This window comes from Schistosoma mansoni, assembly GCF_000237925.1.
Source record: "Schistosoma mansoni, WGS project CABG00000000 data, supercontig 0219, strain Puerto Rico, whole genome shotgun sequence".
Lineage (NCBI taxonomy): Eukaryota > Metazoa > Platyhelminthes > Trematoda > Strigeidida > Schistosomatidae > Schistosoma > Schistosoma mansoni.
This window is the reverse complement of record NW_017386086.1, coordinates 125,145-143,652: the sequence shown is the minus strand read 5'-3', so window position 1 is coordinate 143,652 and position 18,508 is coordinate 125,145. Positions and strand designations below refer to the sequence as shown.

The 18,508-nt window shown below is 31.0% G+C and overlaps 1 protein-coding gene across 1 annotated transcript; it reads left to right on the top strand.

The window, feature by feature from the left end:
* Nucleotides 1-592: 592 nt before the first annotated feature.
* On the top strand, nt 593-17,742 carry Smp_176410 (hypothetical protein; the record flags this gene model as incomplete). Its single annotated transcript, XM_018792198.1, has 9 exons — nt 593-658; nt 2,647-2,814; nt 5,604-5,913; nt 9,392-9,435; nt 11,908-12,130; nt 13,406-13,572; nt 14,567-14,769; nt 16,693-16,872; nt 17,571-17,742. The coding sequence occupies 9 exons, from the start codon at nt 593-595 to the stop codon at nt 17,740-17,742; spliced, it is 1,533 nt and encodes a 510-aa protein (XP_018647258.1).
* Nucleotides 17,743-18,508: the final 766 nt, after the last annotated feature.

Genomic DNA, 18,508 nt, shown 5'->3' with positions numbered 1-18,508 from the left:
ATTGCACGTGTTTGTTTGCTCATCCAATTTGGGACTGCTTTTTCACCGTTACTGACAATTTCTTCCACAAACCTGTCAGAAGACTGATAATGTTGCTCAGAATGTCCTCAGCATTCATGTTGCCTGAACCACATACCCACTTGCGACCTGAATTGCTGAGTCTGTCTTTTGTTGCTAGTTGTCAGGATTGAATTAGTTGATAAATATTTGTTATAGTTAGGTAAGACATTTTCAATTTTCAAATGTAAATTGGAAAAAAAAAAGAAATCAATAAGATCCTTTTACGAGGCCAATAAACTGGTTTTAATAATTTCTTGCCTAACGACAGATTTGAAGATGAACAAAAAATTTTTGTGCACATACATGTAATATATTGATTAGTTTAAAATTGAACAATCTAGACCAGAATAGTTTGATAAATTTGAACCAATCAGTAAGTCTTGTGACCTGAATGAAATTTTCCCCTGTTTTTTTTTGTTTATCATAAATTAATAAGAGTGTGCCTTACAAAATACAGTATTTTGGATTTATTACACATATTGAATAATATACGATATTTTCAAAAAAAAAAATAATGACTTCCAAATCAATTATGGATGTAGTTAGAGATTTAAGAAGAGCATCGAATTTTCGCAGAACATCAGTATTTAACGAAGATGTATGTAATAATTTTTTGTTGTTGAACCAATTGAAAGATTCGTTTTTTTGTGATGGGTTTATTTGAACACTACTTAAATTAACATTCATTTTATGAGCTTATCTACTGTGCGAGGGTTAAAACTGTTTTTTTGAAAGGACTAATATTTGAACTCCGATGAAAGACTGATAAAAGGTTGAGTAATTGTTTAAGCGCCAAAAGTCTGAAATTTTGCTCCTTAACATGAATTTATACTTTCTTGTAACTAAGCCTAATTCAACTTGGAACTTTTGAAGATAATAAAGAATACATGTATTGATTAAAAGTATATATCATCAATCTTATGGTTAACTGTTGAAAACTTCATTCTTGATAGGTTAACATTCAAAACATCAGTTGATGATTAGTCTATTTGAATTTATCTATTACCTTTAAGATATTTTCATTAAGTTTATTAATTTACAGCTAATTAAGTTTTTTTTGCAAATTCTCGATTATTTTTTGTTTTTTTATTATTAAAAAAAGTTAAGATGACCATTGTTTTAATGTTTAAAGTCGTTCAGAAGGACGATGAAAACTCTACGACCAAACCATCGAGCTCAGAGAACAAAACTTCATCGAAATAAATCAATTGCAAATTAGCGACAAGTGTTGACAATGGTATTTTATTAAAAGAAACTTCATAGACTCGTTATTAAGTTTTTAAACATGTAATATATTACTTTTAAACTAGTCTCTATCAAATAGCTGATGTATTTAGCATTAGTGAACAGATGAACTAATGAATATATATATATATATATATATATCGAGGTGGTAAAAACTGATGATTTAATAAACTAAACACTAACCACAACAGATAATGTGTCATTTCATTTATGTTAGATTAATGTTGAAATAATATCTTGAAGTTTATGCATAAAAATATTTTATTTTGAATGTTGTAAAATGTATAAACACTGAATCTGAAGTTTTGTTGTGAATGATAATTTAAAAATTAGCCTTTCATTTAAAATGAGATCATAAATCGATTACTGTTCGAACACCACTGAAAACCTGGAAGAACTCAACAGCCATCCTGTACTAGTGTGAGACTCCTCGTATGTGTACATCTACGGTTCCCCACGTGGGGCTCGAACCCGAGACCTTAGATCTTGTGCGCAAACACTTGACCTTCAGACCACTGAGCCGGCATCCAACGGTGTTAATGTTTAACTTCAACCAATTTACAGTATTGCACAACCATCTTCCATTTAACTGTTTTTTAGTGTTAACTCATTAGAAAAACTTAAAAACGTTTAGGTTTCATGTATTTGGTTCAATTCATAGTTTTTATACGAATGAAAATTAGAATGATTACACAAATAAAATAGTGTCACCTTATATCAAGGCTATCGTCATCAGTTACTAGTTGCCTAGAATTACAAAAAGCAAACGCTTTACATTCTTCAGTTCATAAAATTGTGATGAATAATGTAAATGGTAAGAAAGGCTATCAGAACAAGAAAATACAAATTATAGTGTAATATCTAATCATACAAAAATAATTATGAGAAGGACATAATTACTAGTAATCATTACAAAAATATAAATGATTGAATGAGCGATCAATAAGACTGAAGCAAAATTAATGTAATAATTGAATCCTGATGAGTGGGTAAGAATAAAGTTATGCAATAGGTGACAATACAGTTTATTATTGTATTATTGTACAAAAATTAATATCATTTATACGAGTCTATTAGAATGTTGAGAGATGGTGGAGAAGATTTGTAGCTCATGTGGATGATTTCGATTGAGTTTTGTTCTCTGAACTGGATGGTTTGGTCGTGAAAGAAGATTTCTACTTCAAGTTTGTGCTGATGATGTCGTTCAGAATAACGATGAAAGTTCTATGATCAAACCATCGAGCTCAGAGAACAAGACTCCATCGAAAACATACAATGTTAATTCCTTTAGTGCACTCCATTTTATTCAATTAATCTTGTTTTCTTTATTTTTTTCTTCAGTTTTTAATAACACGTTTACCTGAGAAAATTATGCTGCAAATTTTTTCGCATTTAAGTCATCCAGAATTGTGTAATATTGCACGTGTTTGCAAAATGTGGCGTCGGTTAGCATATGATCATTCATTGTGGCAGTCACTTAATTTACGACCTGAATATGGTGGAATATTTGTGAGTAAATTTTTAAAGTGGTTTTGATGATAAGTAAGAACAACAAAATTTTTTAATCAAATAATCATTGAAATTATATAGTCAAACTAAAGTATATATAGTTATGGTTAATTACTGGAATATTTTCAGGTCTTATGAGATAAAAACTGATCTCCAATGAAATATAGACAATGATTGGATAACTATTATATGCTTGTAAAATTTTGTATATCGAAGCATTTTTGTAAATGAAATTGATGAAATAAGGTAACGATGAATGAACTTAGTTGAATGGACTGAATTTGTACGTTTCCCAAGTTTAGAGAGCCTTTTGCTTTTCCCTACCAATAATTTAGCAACAGAAAGGTTTTCTGTGATGTTATGTTATTTATGTTTATGAATAAGTAGAAAATCACCTTACAAAATAGCGCAACATTAATTGAGACCACACGATCTCCTATTCTACGAAAAATAATGATTGTGCGGAAACAGAGGTAATCATAAGTGTATTTACGAAACCTAAGTGTATTTTGTCAACAAAATTACATTTTATACACAATTTAAAATTCAAGTTAACAGAGAAGACCTTTTACTGATAGTGATATGATATTGATAATTCAGTATTAGGTGAATCATTTGAAAGGGACTGGGATGAATTCTACCCTCATTGTTCCACGATCAAATCCATTCAAGCTAAAATAAAATAGCTTGAACTAAAAAGCTCTCGTTGATTAAGTTATTTTTAAGTGACTAGTGATATGCTAGATCAAATACTTAGTTACATTTCACTCCTTTCAACAATTATTAAGTTAATTACATTTTTGATAAATGTAATTTATTTAACCTTTTGATTAATATAGTAAAATCTACCGCTTGTATAGTGTAGTGTTTGTCAGCTAATCACTGACTTAATCAAAATAATTCATTTTGAAAATATAGAGTTATTGATATCGACGTTAAGGATTTGATGAATACTCTGAAGAATGTATAAATGAAGTGTAAAACTGTTATATTACAGCTTACTATCAACGCTTATAGATTCGAAAAGTCAATTACAATCAGCTTATAGACATATTTAACAACAGATGTTGTTAGATGGTATTTACACAAATAAGATAATTCTTATTGACATCATATTTCTTGTAACATAATATAATTAACATTTGTTTGCTTAAGGCATTGTTTGAAAAACAAAATGGCTACATTTTAAGGTTATCTAACCATGAATAGAAGAAGAACAAATTTTCTTCAGATTTTCCCTTCGTCCTAATATATATGATGAATACAGTCTAAAACATTCCAGTGGTTGAATGTAATTAAGCGAAAAATATTAACTTAAACAATATATTTCTAAGGTATTTATAGTGAATCGTCTGAATTCAATCCATGCTCATCGGATTAATTTAGCACTCATTTATTCACTATTAAGTGAATGATACTGATCATAAACGACAGTAATGAGAACCATTATTTTGCTCTATCACCTAGGTATGGATGATTTCAATCAGTTTTTTGGTTAGTTTACTCACCAGGTATGACTTTAAACGTGAATTGATAAATAACCAAATAACTATATGTATATCAATTTCGTATCGGTTATTTAAATCTTCCGTTGATGTTTAGGACTGCAATTGACCATTCTCTTATTGACATATGTGCATCCTGTGCCACCATCAATCGTTTTTATAACGCTTGTGACCTAAGGTTATAATCTATGCAATCCGCAGATAATGTACATATGTCAATAAGACTGATCAATTGCAGTCCTAACCATCAATACGGAGTTTCAAACAACCAATACAAAAGTGAATTAAAACTTCAACTCAGTGCACAAGATATCTGGACTCAGTGGCTAAATGGATAACGCGATTGCGTTTTAAGCGAACGGTAATTGGTTCGAGTCTCAGAGTGAACATCAACTTCTGAATGCAGGTATATCTAGTTGCCTAAATAGGACGAAACGCACTTCAACTGCTAGCCAACATATATATATATATATATAATGGTCATTATTGAAATGCATGGAAGTTTCTGGTAGTTAGCGTTGTAGTTACTGAGTTTTACGTTTGATGGAAGCACAAAGAGATTATGATGAGAGTGCACATTACCGCCTAGCTTCTTACAGAAAAAAACTAATGTTATAGACATTGTTAGCTGGTGACATATGCTATGCGGTACGAATACTTAGTTTGTAAAACAATCAATTACTAAACAACACGAATTCGTGTTGCTGACTTGTTTGTAGGTTTGTGATAACACAACTATAACTAGTTAAAGTTTGAATGAGAAAGCCCAGAGCAATCAAACATATCCTTGTGTGTAGTTGAAAGTTGTGTATTTATCATAATTGTTTAGCTCATGCAGTTAATCAAAACCAGGATGAGTTGATAAACATATTTCTATAATCAGTTTGTAATATATTATGCCTGAAAATCTACTATAAAATTAATTAGTAGTTAAAAAGTGTTTCAATACTATTTTCCACTAATTTAACCACATTTAAATGGTTAATAGGAGCTTCAATGACTTTTGAGACCTGATTGGATATTGACCATTCTCAAGATTACATATCTATCTTTTTAACAAGTCATGAAGAAATCAAGAGTCTTTTAAATTGAGTGAAGCGTCATTTCAATTCAACAGCATTTAATGGATTGTTTTAAAGAATGCATATATTCTAATTAATCATTTCTTAGTACAACATACCATCATTGCTTAACTTCTTTTACTATAAATTATTATCGTTCGTTTAATATTCAGTACACTATTCTTATCACTGTGATTTCATTTAAAACTTTAATTTTTTTCAGGTGAGATCAATTGATGAGCTATTAAATCTCATTCATCATAGGTCTGGAAGTGGATTAAGGTGTATTGAACTATCCAGCGACCTAGTCACCATACCAGTTTTAGAGGAACTTGGAAATCGATGTCCAAATCTTCGCTATTTAACTCTTGATTTTTCTAATGCTATGCAACTACATGATTTCAACGAATTGGCTTCGTTCCCTTCGTCAATCAAATATTTGTGTATTTGTTTAAGTGATGTGATATTTATGGAAGGTTTAATGAGAAAAATCTATTCGTGTTTATCAGCAGTTGAAATTTTGCACTTAATTGGTAAATTCTTGTTGAGGTCATTCAAAAATTAAAATGTTTTTCAGAATGTTACGAAAATTAAAACATTCATTGTCAAACTTTTTTGATAGCTCATAAATAAACATGGAAACGTCTTTCCTTTATTGATTCATGATTTTATGTTTAATGATTGTGTATGTCAACTAAGAAATCATATCCTTAAACTCAAGTCCCCTGGAAGATGTGAGTACCAGAAGAGGAGCTGACTTAGCTTCAGATCACCACCTAGTTGTGGCCAAGATGTAAATGAAGCTAAAGAAACACTGGAAAGCTGGGGATAATAACAATCTCAACCAATTTGGTATAACTCCTAACAATAGGTTCCCAGCCTTATAGAATCTTCTGCAAGGAGAAGAAACTACTATGAAGTACAACTGGAAAGGGATCAAAGAAGCACTAACTTCAATGTGTCAGGAGGTTCTGGGTCGCGAGAAGCATCGTCATCATCAGTAGTGGTTGTCCATTGAAACCTTGGCGAGGATTTAAGAAAGAAGGGAAAAGAAGTTATCAAATTACAACGGTCGAACAAGATTAGAGGAAGTCAAAACATAAGCTGAAGGCACAGAAGCAAAGAGACAAGTGAAGGAGAGCATTAGGGTTGACAAGCAGAAATACGTGGAAGCATTGGCAACGACATCGGAAAAAGCTGCAAGAGAAGGAAATATGAAACTATACGACACAACGAAGAAACTAGCAGGGAAATATAATAAATCAGAGAGACCTGTCAAATACAAAGAAGGAAAGCCAATCACTGAAATTCAAGGACAGATGAACAGATGGGAAGAATACTTCGATGAACTCTTGAATAGACCAGCTCCACTGAAAGCAGTAGGACCTGACAATATAATGAAAAAATACAGTTTGACAACCACTGAAAAGCATCAAGGAGCTGACAATTATTCCATCTTAGTGGATCAAATACAAGATATGCTGTTTGCAAGATCTGAAGTCTCTTATTTAAATCCTCGCTGATGTTATGAGTGTTCATTGCTCAGCTGTCTAAAACTAGGACGAAACAACTGTCTGGTGCTTGCTGAATTAAGTGGTTGTCTAAATACGATCATTTTGTGCTGCAAACTATAAAGCTGAACAGTCTCCACAAAACCCTTACATTTAACAAACACTTGTTCATCTTACAACAACTTTAAAGTAAAACCATGTATTCATGTCAAAGTATTTATTGAAAAAAATTTATTGTTCTGAATATATTTAGGCGTTTGATTTTTTTTACTAAAATCAGTTCCACTGTTAATATATTTGTAAAGTTACCATTAAATTTGTAGATACAAGTATAGAAATTATTTTACTACGTTAAAACGCTGATTTTCTTCCATTTATTAGGTGAACTATTTTAGTAAGTACATATTGTTATGTGTTAAATCGAATAAAGTATATTATACAAACAACTAGTACATAAATTCACTTGGTATTGTTCGGTGGAATCTTCCTATTGATGTTTAGGACTGAAATGGATCAGTCTCTTATAGGTATATGTGCATACTATGCATATTGTCTCGATATAGCCTTAATTCGCAAGCATTATAAGCAAAGATGGATAGTGGCTAACTTTGGAATCCTATTTGGGACTCTTCAGCTGGATATACTTGCATCTCAGAGTTGATGTTCACTCTGGGACCCGAACCCAGTATCGTCTGCTTCAAACTCAGTAGCTAAGTGGATAACGCAATGGCAGGTACATTTAGCTGACGAGTCCCAAATAGGACGTAAGGAGCGTCCTGTATTCCACTGTTAGCCACTATCCATCTTTGCTTATAACTAATACATAGTTTTAAATAGTGATCATTATATAAAAAAAAGTTCAATTTACAAAATTGACATAAAAGTTATGTCATTGAAAATTAAAACAAAGTTTGTCATAATTTCAAATTTTACTTCTATACACATGATTTATTGAAAATTTAAACATTTACAAAAATATAACTAAATCTGTTTTATTATTAGTTTTTTTTAAAATATACATTCTGTTATATGTTTTATAAAAATAAGAAAAAACTGATGTGATAGCATAGATACAACATTTTTCTATTTGTTTACATAACTTCATAGAAATTTTCAAAATGTTATTTTCTTTACTAGAAAGGATAAACATTCACCTTCGATTGAAAAAGTAACGAATTATATATCATGTAAACATAACTGTATATTGAAAACAAACATTAGTGTAAAACAAATTTCAGTATTGCAAACGTGTAAATAGTTAATGGTTACCTAAAATGTACCATAAACGTCATCAAAATAATGTACCCTGCCTTCTCGCGGCAGGTGTGTTGTTTATGAAATTGAAAGTATGAAAAGCTAATGTTCATCGCTTCAACTAGGTTGATGGATACTGAGGATCTATCTAGGGGAGTTGGGAAACCTTGATTTTAAACTAATGGTGCACATGGGCCCCAGGATCCTGAGGATACAATCGTTGATCGCCGGTTACCATTGCACTGCATCGTCTGACGTTACTCCATTGTCTTATGGGTCAGACCTTTAGGTCGAAGGCTCCCTCCCCATGAAGACCGCCTGTTTCGGTCTGGGCACCCGGGGAGTATCACAGCTCATACACAAATCCAGTGACTTGTGTGGTGCATATGTATTCGGTGCCTCTTTGCACCAATATTTATGTGTTTGAATCAATAAATAATAAATAAAATTTTTAATAAAAGCAAACTGCAAATACACTGTATGAAAAGAGGTATGCAGAAAGAAACATATAATAGAATAGGGTTTAGAAATTCAATTCATTAAATATCACACAGATATAAAATTAAATTACTAATCGTTGTAAATCAGTAAATAATTACGACAAATGTTGTCTAAATATTTTGATTTTAGAATACTGAAATACGACTCTCTTTTTTGAGAGATGTGTGTTTGATAAATCCTAGAAATCACAACTATTTGTTTAAACTTCTACCTGATGTGTTGATATTGGTCAACTGTGAGTGTTAGTTAACAAAACAGTTGATTGGATGATAGAACTGTGGTGTATATTACTTATACCGATAGTTATAATTAGTATGTAACAGCAATCGGAAACCGTGGTTGCAAAAGGCTAAGAAGATCAAGTTGAAGGGAGTAGAAAGGGAAATAGAAAGAATCATTCGGTACATGAAGGACAGATGATGGAAATTTTCGAATGGAGTATTCAATGCATGGTTCTTATATTTTACCAAGATACTCTGTAATTTTGTATTAAATTACACTGTTTGTTTCACCTGTGTTCTTGTTCACATCAGACTGGATATACAGATTTGAGCTGACGTGGATCATGGGATAGGTTTGACTCGTTGCTCACTATGCTCTATCTTGAAATGTGATTTTATTAATATTTCCCTCTAGTAAAACATCAATTTAACAAATCACAAGACCAGTTGTTTATGTAAGCTAATTAAATAATGAAATTTAATAAAAGATTTAATAATGAAAATTTTCTTTTATTTATTTAAAGGAACTTTTGAATTAGCCACAGAAGAAGAGGAAGAAATTTATGAGGTGAGTGATTTTCGAGAGTAGGTTCTTTTTTGTAAAAAAAAACTCTTTTCAGTCCATTTAAGTGATTTTAATGTTGGGTGAAACATCTACTCACTCTTAAGTGCTAAATAATCAGTCAGTAAACAAACCAAGTGTTTTTTTAGAGCTAAATAAACAATCCACTTAGAAAAAGGACAAAAAACTCAACATTATTCAGGATCCAGTGAGTACGCTTATTTTCATTTATTTTGAGACTTTGAGACGCATGTTGGTGTAAATACAAAACATTTTACAGTATAGATGAGAATATATACTAGTTAGACAAATTGTTTGCGTGAACCAATCCAGTTCTATGAGTTATCAAAGTAATTTTTAAAGGGTATGTAGTCAAAGAAGATCACATATTTTTTGGAGTTGAAAGCAAATGCTTTAGCAACAGTAGATCGATGATATGTCTGAGGTCATCACAGTTTTCAACCAGTCGATTTTAGCTTAATCAGACATCTTAAATAGAACATAGTAAAGAAAAATTAGAAATCAAAAATGAAAATTATTCTTTTTCAGACATGAAAATTATTTATTACTGTAGAATTTAGGCTTATACATTGTAGGATATATATATATGGCAAAGCGAATGATTCATCGGGAGATATTTAAGCAACTGACATTTAAACTAGAGCGAGAAATATGTGCATAGGTTGCTACATTTCATCAAGATTAGATGTTCATACAAACATGATGTTAATAATACTAATAAAAGATATAAAAAAATTGCTACTGTTAGAATAACACTGTCTGTTAAATAATTTAATTGAAGAGTTTGGCAAAATTAACCTTAAATCAATTTAATTGTAGGAAGGATGCTATAAATCATATTCAAAGTTCGTATCAAATCAATTGGATTTTTTGAAGTTTCACTAATTCAGTTCTAGGTTTAAGAGGTTTACTGTAAAAATATATAGTTGGAATCATTGTCAATAATAAAGTAATAATAACCTGCAAGGATGGCTCGTTGACAAACTCAAGGAAGCTTCAAGAAGCCCAGAAAGAGCCAAAGACACCCCATTCAATTACGGCTAGAGGGACATTCTAGAATGTCGACGTGTAGCTGCCCTATTGGATGAATGAGAAGGCCCCCCTATGTGCCTATTGGCTATCCGAAATGATGATTTACTTTCAGGCAAAAACTATGAATACGTGAGATTTTTGTACTATATTTGACACTGGAATAACATTTCTTCCACTTGTCTTCTGTCTTCTCATATGCGACTTGGGAAGATTCTGGCGTTCGAGTGCTCAGGTATTACGCGACATACTAAGAATCTAAGTTCAAGATATAACATAACCAGAAATTCAATCTATTAAAAAAAAATTAAATATTTCATATTTTGTTACTGAAATGCATAAACATTAATTAAACGACACATATGCCAACAAAGAGACTGATCAATTTCAGTCTTCAATAACAATGGGAAGATACGAGTAAACAACATCAAGTGAATTAATTAAACAACTCTACAAAATGTTATCAAGGTTTATAATTGATAATCTAAAATAAATTGAGTACATAATAGACTGTTAATAATATGGATAATGAAATATGAAATTAAGAATTGAGTATCTTGTTACATCTCCATTGACTTTTCAAATTAATATTTATTTGCTATTTAGTTATACTACTTAATAAAGTTTAGAAAACAATGAAAATTATGTCTTATTAGATTATATTTTTAGCTAAAACGATATAAAATTATTTTTGTGAACTGAAGATTGTTAAAACAAATCTTATTACTTCACTTAGCATTGTTTGTTTGGATCTTCCCATTGATACTTAGGACTGCAACTGGTAAATCTCTAATTGGCATATGTGCATACTGTGCGTATTGGCTCGATATAGCCTTAATTCTCAAGCATTGTAAGCAAAGATGGATAGTGGCTAGCAGTGGAATGCAGGACGCGAGTTTCGTTCTACTGGGTTCGAGTCATAGAGTGAACATCAACTCTGGGATGCAGTTACATCCAGTTGACGAGTCCCGAATAGGACGAAATGAGCGTTCTGGATTCCACAGTTCTCCACTATCCATCTTTGCTTACAAAACTTATTACTGTTTGATTTTCCATCTGACAAGTTAGACTCTACATTGTCACTATAAATATGATGGTATTATGATTGTGGAGTTACTAATTTTATCTAACTTTCTGCTCATTAATATCTGCGTCGTTCTCATAGTTGTAATTCTATACCGTCATGTAGTACTGTGATTACTTTAGAGATATCATTAATATATGGCAACAGACTAAAAGTGTGAGGATAAATCACAATAGTTGAGTATTAGTAAGTGATGTTTTTGAAAATGGATTTAGATTATTGTAAATTTATGGTAAATTGATAAATTTACATTGTGCCTTTGCTAATTTATGAATTAAAATATTGACTAAGGAAACTAAAAGTAGACATTTTCTCATATTTTCATTTCCTTATTTATTTTTCAGGTTATCAATATCAGTAAAATTAAAGCCCATACACCTAATTTACGTGTTATCAATTTATTTGGTATCAATTTTATTGAAGATAGTCATGTAGAATTATTAGCCAGTAATTGTATTCATTTGGAATGTGTCGCGCTTAATTTTTGTTTAAATGTTAAGGGTTCATCGTTTACATTATTGATTGCAAATTGCAAAAAATTAACAACCCTACTTCTAGAACATTGTGGTGAGAGGAATTTTTCATTTTAAAGTTTATATTTAAAATAATGCATTACCATAGTATTTTATATTCTGATTTAGAATTGCATACTTTGTCAGTTTAAATGCAGCATGTTTTATTGTAGAAGTTAGAAGGTAAGTATTTGAAAAAGTTGATATATACAATGGTTGCAGGACGCTTTGATCACCTCAAAACTTATTTAAATAAAAAGCTCATCTGGAGTAAAATAAATCATACCTATGACAAATCTTTTCATTTATCATTTGTTGAAATCGTCTTATTGTATTTGAGAAATACATATTGGGTCATTGAAGAATTAAGACGATTAAACTAAAGAAAATTTTTTATCAATGATGTCATTTTCTAAAACTATGTGATCGTACTTTTGATTAGAATACATAAGTTTATAATTAAAATAGAAAGTTATTGAATCCTATAAAAAGTGATCTACAACTATTGTGAGTTTCGAAAACAATTACTTTATGTACTAAAGTGAAAATAAATTATAGATGATATATGGCTAACAGTGGTATCTAGAACGCATATTTCATCCTGTCTGAAACTCGTTAGAATTATGTACATTCATTCTGATGTCGATGTGAACAATGGTGTTCGAACTTACTACGTGTAACTCCATCACCCTGTCTATTTAAATATTTAACCCGAATAGTCACTGGCATATTAATTGGGTTTAAAGATATTATTAAATCTTTGTAATTCCCCGTTATTATTTAGAACTAGAAGTGATCAGTCTCTCATGTAGTATATGCATCCTGAGCGGATGGTCTAGACACAATGGATTATATGTAGAATCTATTATATAGGGATAGAAAAACCACTCGAAATTGGAACATTTATGAGTTATTTAGCAGAACGAAATAATATTTCACTTAATGAGAGGCTATGGAGAAGAGTAGATAATTTTCAAAGCCTTACATTTATCTACATACAGAGCAAATTTTTAAATAACGTTATGATCTTAACATCCAAATGATACTAATCTATATCTATCCTAATTGATCGCATTATGAAAAAGTACTCGTTTTGTTGAAACTACTAATATGAGAGATCATCAAGAAATATATTTAAAGTATTCATTATACTTAATGGTGTTTTAATAATTTATAATTCTGATAATATTTTCTTTTCCTATACAACAATGGCTTTGGAATTATGTAATTCTGATAGTATCGTTAGAGGGTTTTTTCCGCCAGTTATGTGTGCTATTTACTTGTATTAATTAATTTATTGATAATTTTGATTGTAATTTGTTTGTACAAGGTCTCAAAGATGAATTTATGATGGCTGTACCATGGGAAAATTCAGGAATCTGTGAACTTGATATAACATCTACAGAATTATCTGCTGAATGCCTTGAAAATTTCTTAACACGTATACCATATTTTACTTATTTGGCAGCAGGTCATACAGATTTTTTTACTGATCATGTAAGTAATATGTAGAATTTTTAAAATAATAATAATAATTTACTCGTTCCTAAAAATGTGACAACTTATGACTGCATTTCTAAAATTTAAAAAGATTTTTTGGAATGATTAAGAATCAAGCACTTTATGATTTAATGGTCCAGTTACTTAATGATTACAATCATGATTAGGTTGGAACATGTTTGATTTTATTTTTAAACTCTACCGTAGCAAGCATTTCAACAAACAGTGGGAAAAGATAGATGGAATATTGCTAGCAAAGGAACCCAGGAGGCGTTTTGTTCTACTTGGGACTCGTCAGTTGTATGTAATTGAATCCAAGTTGATGTTCACTCAAGGACTCAAACCTAGTACTGTTAGCTTCAAATGCGCTCATATTATTCATTCGGCCATTGAGTCCAGATTAAGTTTCAATCAAAATATCAATGACAAGATATTCCAATCCATTTAAAGTTTAATTAAAGCAATAGAATAATTTGTATTGTACAGCAAAAGGGTTTGATATCATAAAAAAATGTTTGTGCTTCAGGTTATTTCAACTAGCCATTCACTTAATCCAAGTTGTCTTTTTATGCACAAGTAACGCTTAAGTAAGTGTGTTAGAAACTCCACTTTGCTAGAGATTGTACTTTTGATAAACTGACCTATTTGTATGAATTCATTGTTATCTCCCTAACTGTTCATTTATAATGACTTTAAAAGGTCAAGAAATACAGATGGAAATGAAATCAAATGTTTTTAATTTTTTGAATACAGTAACATACTATCCATACATCTAAGAATGTTTTCTCTCATTTATATTCTATTTTATCTATGCATTTCGAAATAGTCTGTAACAACAGTGCCTAAAATATCGTTGTTTAGAAACCTTCATTTAAAATATATTATTGGCTTTTTTTAGCTCCTGAAAGGTCTGGTGTAGCCATCTTCATGTTCTGATAATATATTAACAGTAGCGAATTTCAATTTAATAATCACACCATTTATTTTGTAGATATTGAATACACTTTGTGACAGTGGTAAATTTAAGCAAGTCAAAGCTATTGATTTGAGTCATACACCGGCACTTAACGAACAGTCCATAACAAATCTTCTTAAACTTCATGGTCATCAGTTACATGGTCTTATGCTACATGGCAAAGCTACTTTAGCTGAATATTTTTGGACTACTGTGATTCCATATCTTGGTGCAATAAAGTACGGATTTCATTCCTTATTACTCTGTAATATTTATTTATTTGGGTAGTTTGTAAAAATTGATTTTTTTAAAGATAATTTGGGCTTTAGGCTTTTATTGAAGAAAACATCTCTAAAAACTAGGCAGTACCAGAGGGCTTTGGATTCAGAACAGGAAACCTTCAAAGATCTTAAAGAATAAGTATTATATGTTTATTAGTATTTAAAGGTTTGAGATAGATTCTGAAAAGTCTTACAGAAAGTCTTGACTAGAGGAGTCAACTACATCTAGTGTGAAAAGTCATGGCCTATGACGTTGGAAGATAGTTGTATAATGTCAGGAAATGAATAAAGTTGAAAAAATAGACCACTGAAACATGTAAAAGTAATGAACAATGTGGGTAAAAGATAATCCGAAAAGGGTGAATAAATGTAAGCGATATTTTTTAATCGTAATAAGCTGACTGGTGCATCACAAAATTCCACTTTTTTAAACATCGTTTTAGTTTTGATGAGACTATCGTAAGACGACCTGGCTTATTTAATAAAATCAAACATAAATTGTGATCTACTGTAATCAGTATAAATAGCAATGATTATTGTTCTTTAGTCCAGTAAGTTATCGATAGTACTTCCAAATGTCTAAGTATACTTGAGATGCAGATACATCCAGCTGATGAGTCCCAAATAGGACGAAGCACGCGTTCTGAATTCTACTGCTAACCACTATCCATCTTTGCTTATAACGCTTGTGAATTAACGCAATATCGAGGCAATACACACAGTATGCACATATTCCGATAAGAGACTGATCAATTTCAGCCCTAAACATCAATGGGAAGATTCAACCGAACAATACCAAGTGAATTAATACTTGATGATTGTTTTTTACGTAGATAAACGTAGTATATTTCACGACTGTCAGTAAATTGTAATTGTACAGATATTTCCAAACAACTGTGGCATTAATAGATTTAAAAACAATGTTTTTTTCAAAGTGAAATCGCCTTGTCTGATGGTATATAAATGAATCAAATTTAAAGCTTTAAAATCTAGAAAAGCGATCTTAAAATTGTACTTGGAAGGGAAAAGTAAAGTAACGAGATAATTCAATAAGAAAGTCAAATATTTAGTCAAATTATCCGGCTTTTAAAAATAACGAGACCACAGCAGTAACAATCATCCTAACCTTTCTAATAACTGTTTACGGTAAATTTATCTTTTTGAAAATTTTTAGAAGATATGATCCAGTCATAGAACATTTTATGGCAGTATTTCACCATAATTTGAGCATATTTGACACCTACAGAGAGCCATCTAACCTTGGATGAATAATTTGTACCTTTCTCATCAATCAGTAATCAGGGGTTCAGTGAGAGGCGTTCATATTTTGTTAAAGCCCTATTTCCCTGAAACCAACATAATACATATATGGATTGAATAAAGCACTTGTTAGCAGTATTATTTTTAAGCGAAGTCCGATCACCAACAATATCGCTGCACGTACCACTAAGAAACATGTAAAAATAAAAGAACGATAAACTAAACTTTATGTTAAAATACGAAGATTTCTAAACAAAAGAAGGGTGAAGAGTGAGTTACTTCTTTAGGTTTTGTCTTTTTGTTTTGCTTAAAAGAACCAAAATACCTTATGCACTATTTCAGAAGTACTTGGATAATTTTACACCATGAAACAAACTATTCACACCATCAGCTTTGTTTCGACATGTTTGGGAGTATAAGACCGGTTACAAAACACTTTAAACGTATAGCAACTGCTACGAAGTACACTTTTTCATTAGTTTTATTTTATGAGTTCTTTTATTCAGCAGTATAACTGTAACGTTACCCAACCGCGCTATTTTATGAATAGTTGCTTATTGTCTTAAATTACATAATTTTATACAAAATAATTAAAATTGCCTTTTTTGTGAATTGGATCAGGGTTTGTGTACTTGGAGCGTCACATGGTTGGTTTTTTAAATACAACACACGAGTTCATATTGATAAAATTCTGGAAAGTTTTGCTGGATTTTGTCCAAATTTAGAAGCATTAGAAATACAATGGGATCCAGATACTATTCGTTTTAGTGACAAAAGTAGAAAATTCATTGATCGAATTAGGTGAGTTTTAATAACACACTGTTTTAATAAGAAATTCAATAAGTAATTCATTTGTTCGGAATGACAGATGCTGTGTTTAACAGCATTGAAATGTGAATACCTAAGATGCGCTTCATACGGAGATCACAGTTATTAGGTTATCAGTATTTCGGATTGTTGATAGAAATTTCCGAAGTAATTTTAGGGGACCTTCTCTAAGTGACCATTCTTATTTTTAATGTTTTTATTTTTTTGCTATTAATAATCAGGATCACCGTCAATCTCTGTCGGGATACGCATCCCATGAAATGATACCTGACAAGTTAATTGTAATTTCTAGAGTGACTAGCATTAGAATTCAGAGTACTAATGTGACACCATGTTAAACGACTGATATAACAATTATGACCCAGTAGCCTGGTGAAAAATCTTCTGTATATTGAAGCAATAGTTGCTGGGATCAAGTCTCACTACGAATATCGGCACTGAGATCTGAATATATCTAGCAGACGATGCCCAAATAAGACAACACTCACATCCAACTTTACATTATTAAGCACTGTCGAAAATATTACACTATGGTTACTGATAAGTATTAAATTAAAAATATTTATTTCTGCTATAATTTAAGAAAGTTGTATACAGTTACATAAGTTCGTCTAGGATATTTTATCATCCGAACATTCAATACAGACCTTCTTTGTATTTTCTTGTTTCAGAATCAAATGTCCTCGGTTAAAGTCTTTAACTCTTAGTGATGGAAAATACTATGAAATGGTTAAAGGAAATTTCGAAAGAGCAGAATGTCCACGAGTTGTACGTACTACAACTACTTATATTACAAGTATTATTAGCTTACTCAGACGTTATAAGGATTTGAGATTTAATTGATTTTATTAAAATTTACATGTAATCACTCTTTTAGATTTTATACAACGCAGAGAAATAATCAGGTGAAATAATATTAAAAAAAAGATAATGAATTGCCGATAATCACTTGAAATTTCAATGTGATGTCTGAGGAAACTACAAGTCCTATAGTGCAGCCAACAAAATAACATTCAAATTTGTATGCTGTTAATTTGTCAATATTTTTTTTTGAAATCTGCTATTATATAAGAAATAGAAATATGTAATTATATTTTATAGAAAATATGGCTTAGCCTTTTTCATTTTAATTTTAATTCCATGTAATATTTTCCTCCAAAAGTAAATATCACTTAATATTCAGTGGGAGTATATTTTCGAATGGTTCAAATTGTTGAGGACGGAATAGAAGAAGCCGTCGCTTAACGGGCTTCCGTGTCTAGTAGCGGTAGATCACCAATACCTCCAGGCAAGAACCTAGGATACGTTTTACGTCAAAAAAACATTTGACAATATATGTTTGTCTTTTAGATGGTAAAAATATTTTATCATCTTCAAAAACTCATAAATACTAATCTTTCAGGGTTGTGAATCTTGGTTCTTTATCAAAATTTGTCACATGTACATATTATATGACAATAACCCTTTGCTTTTACCGTCGAAAAGTCGTAATCGGTCCCTGCATCGGCATATTAAGCTTGCTGTTGATCCTAGACGAAGTCATTACTGTTCATTCTACCTATTATTTAATTGTCTTGGTAAGTTATCGTATTTGAGTGGTTCTTAATTA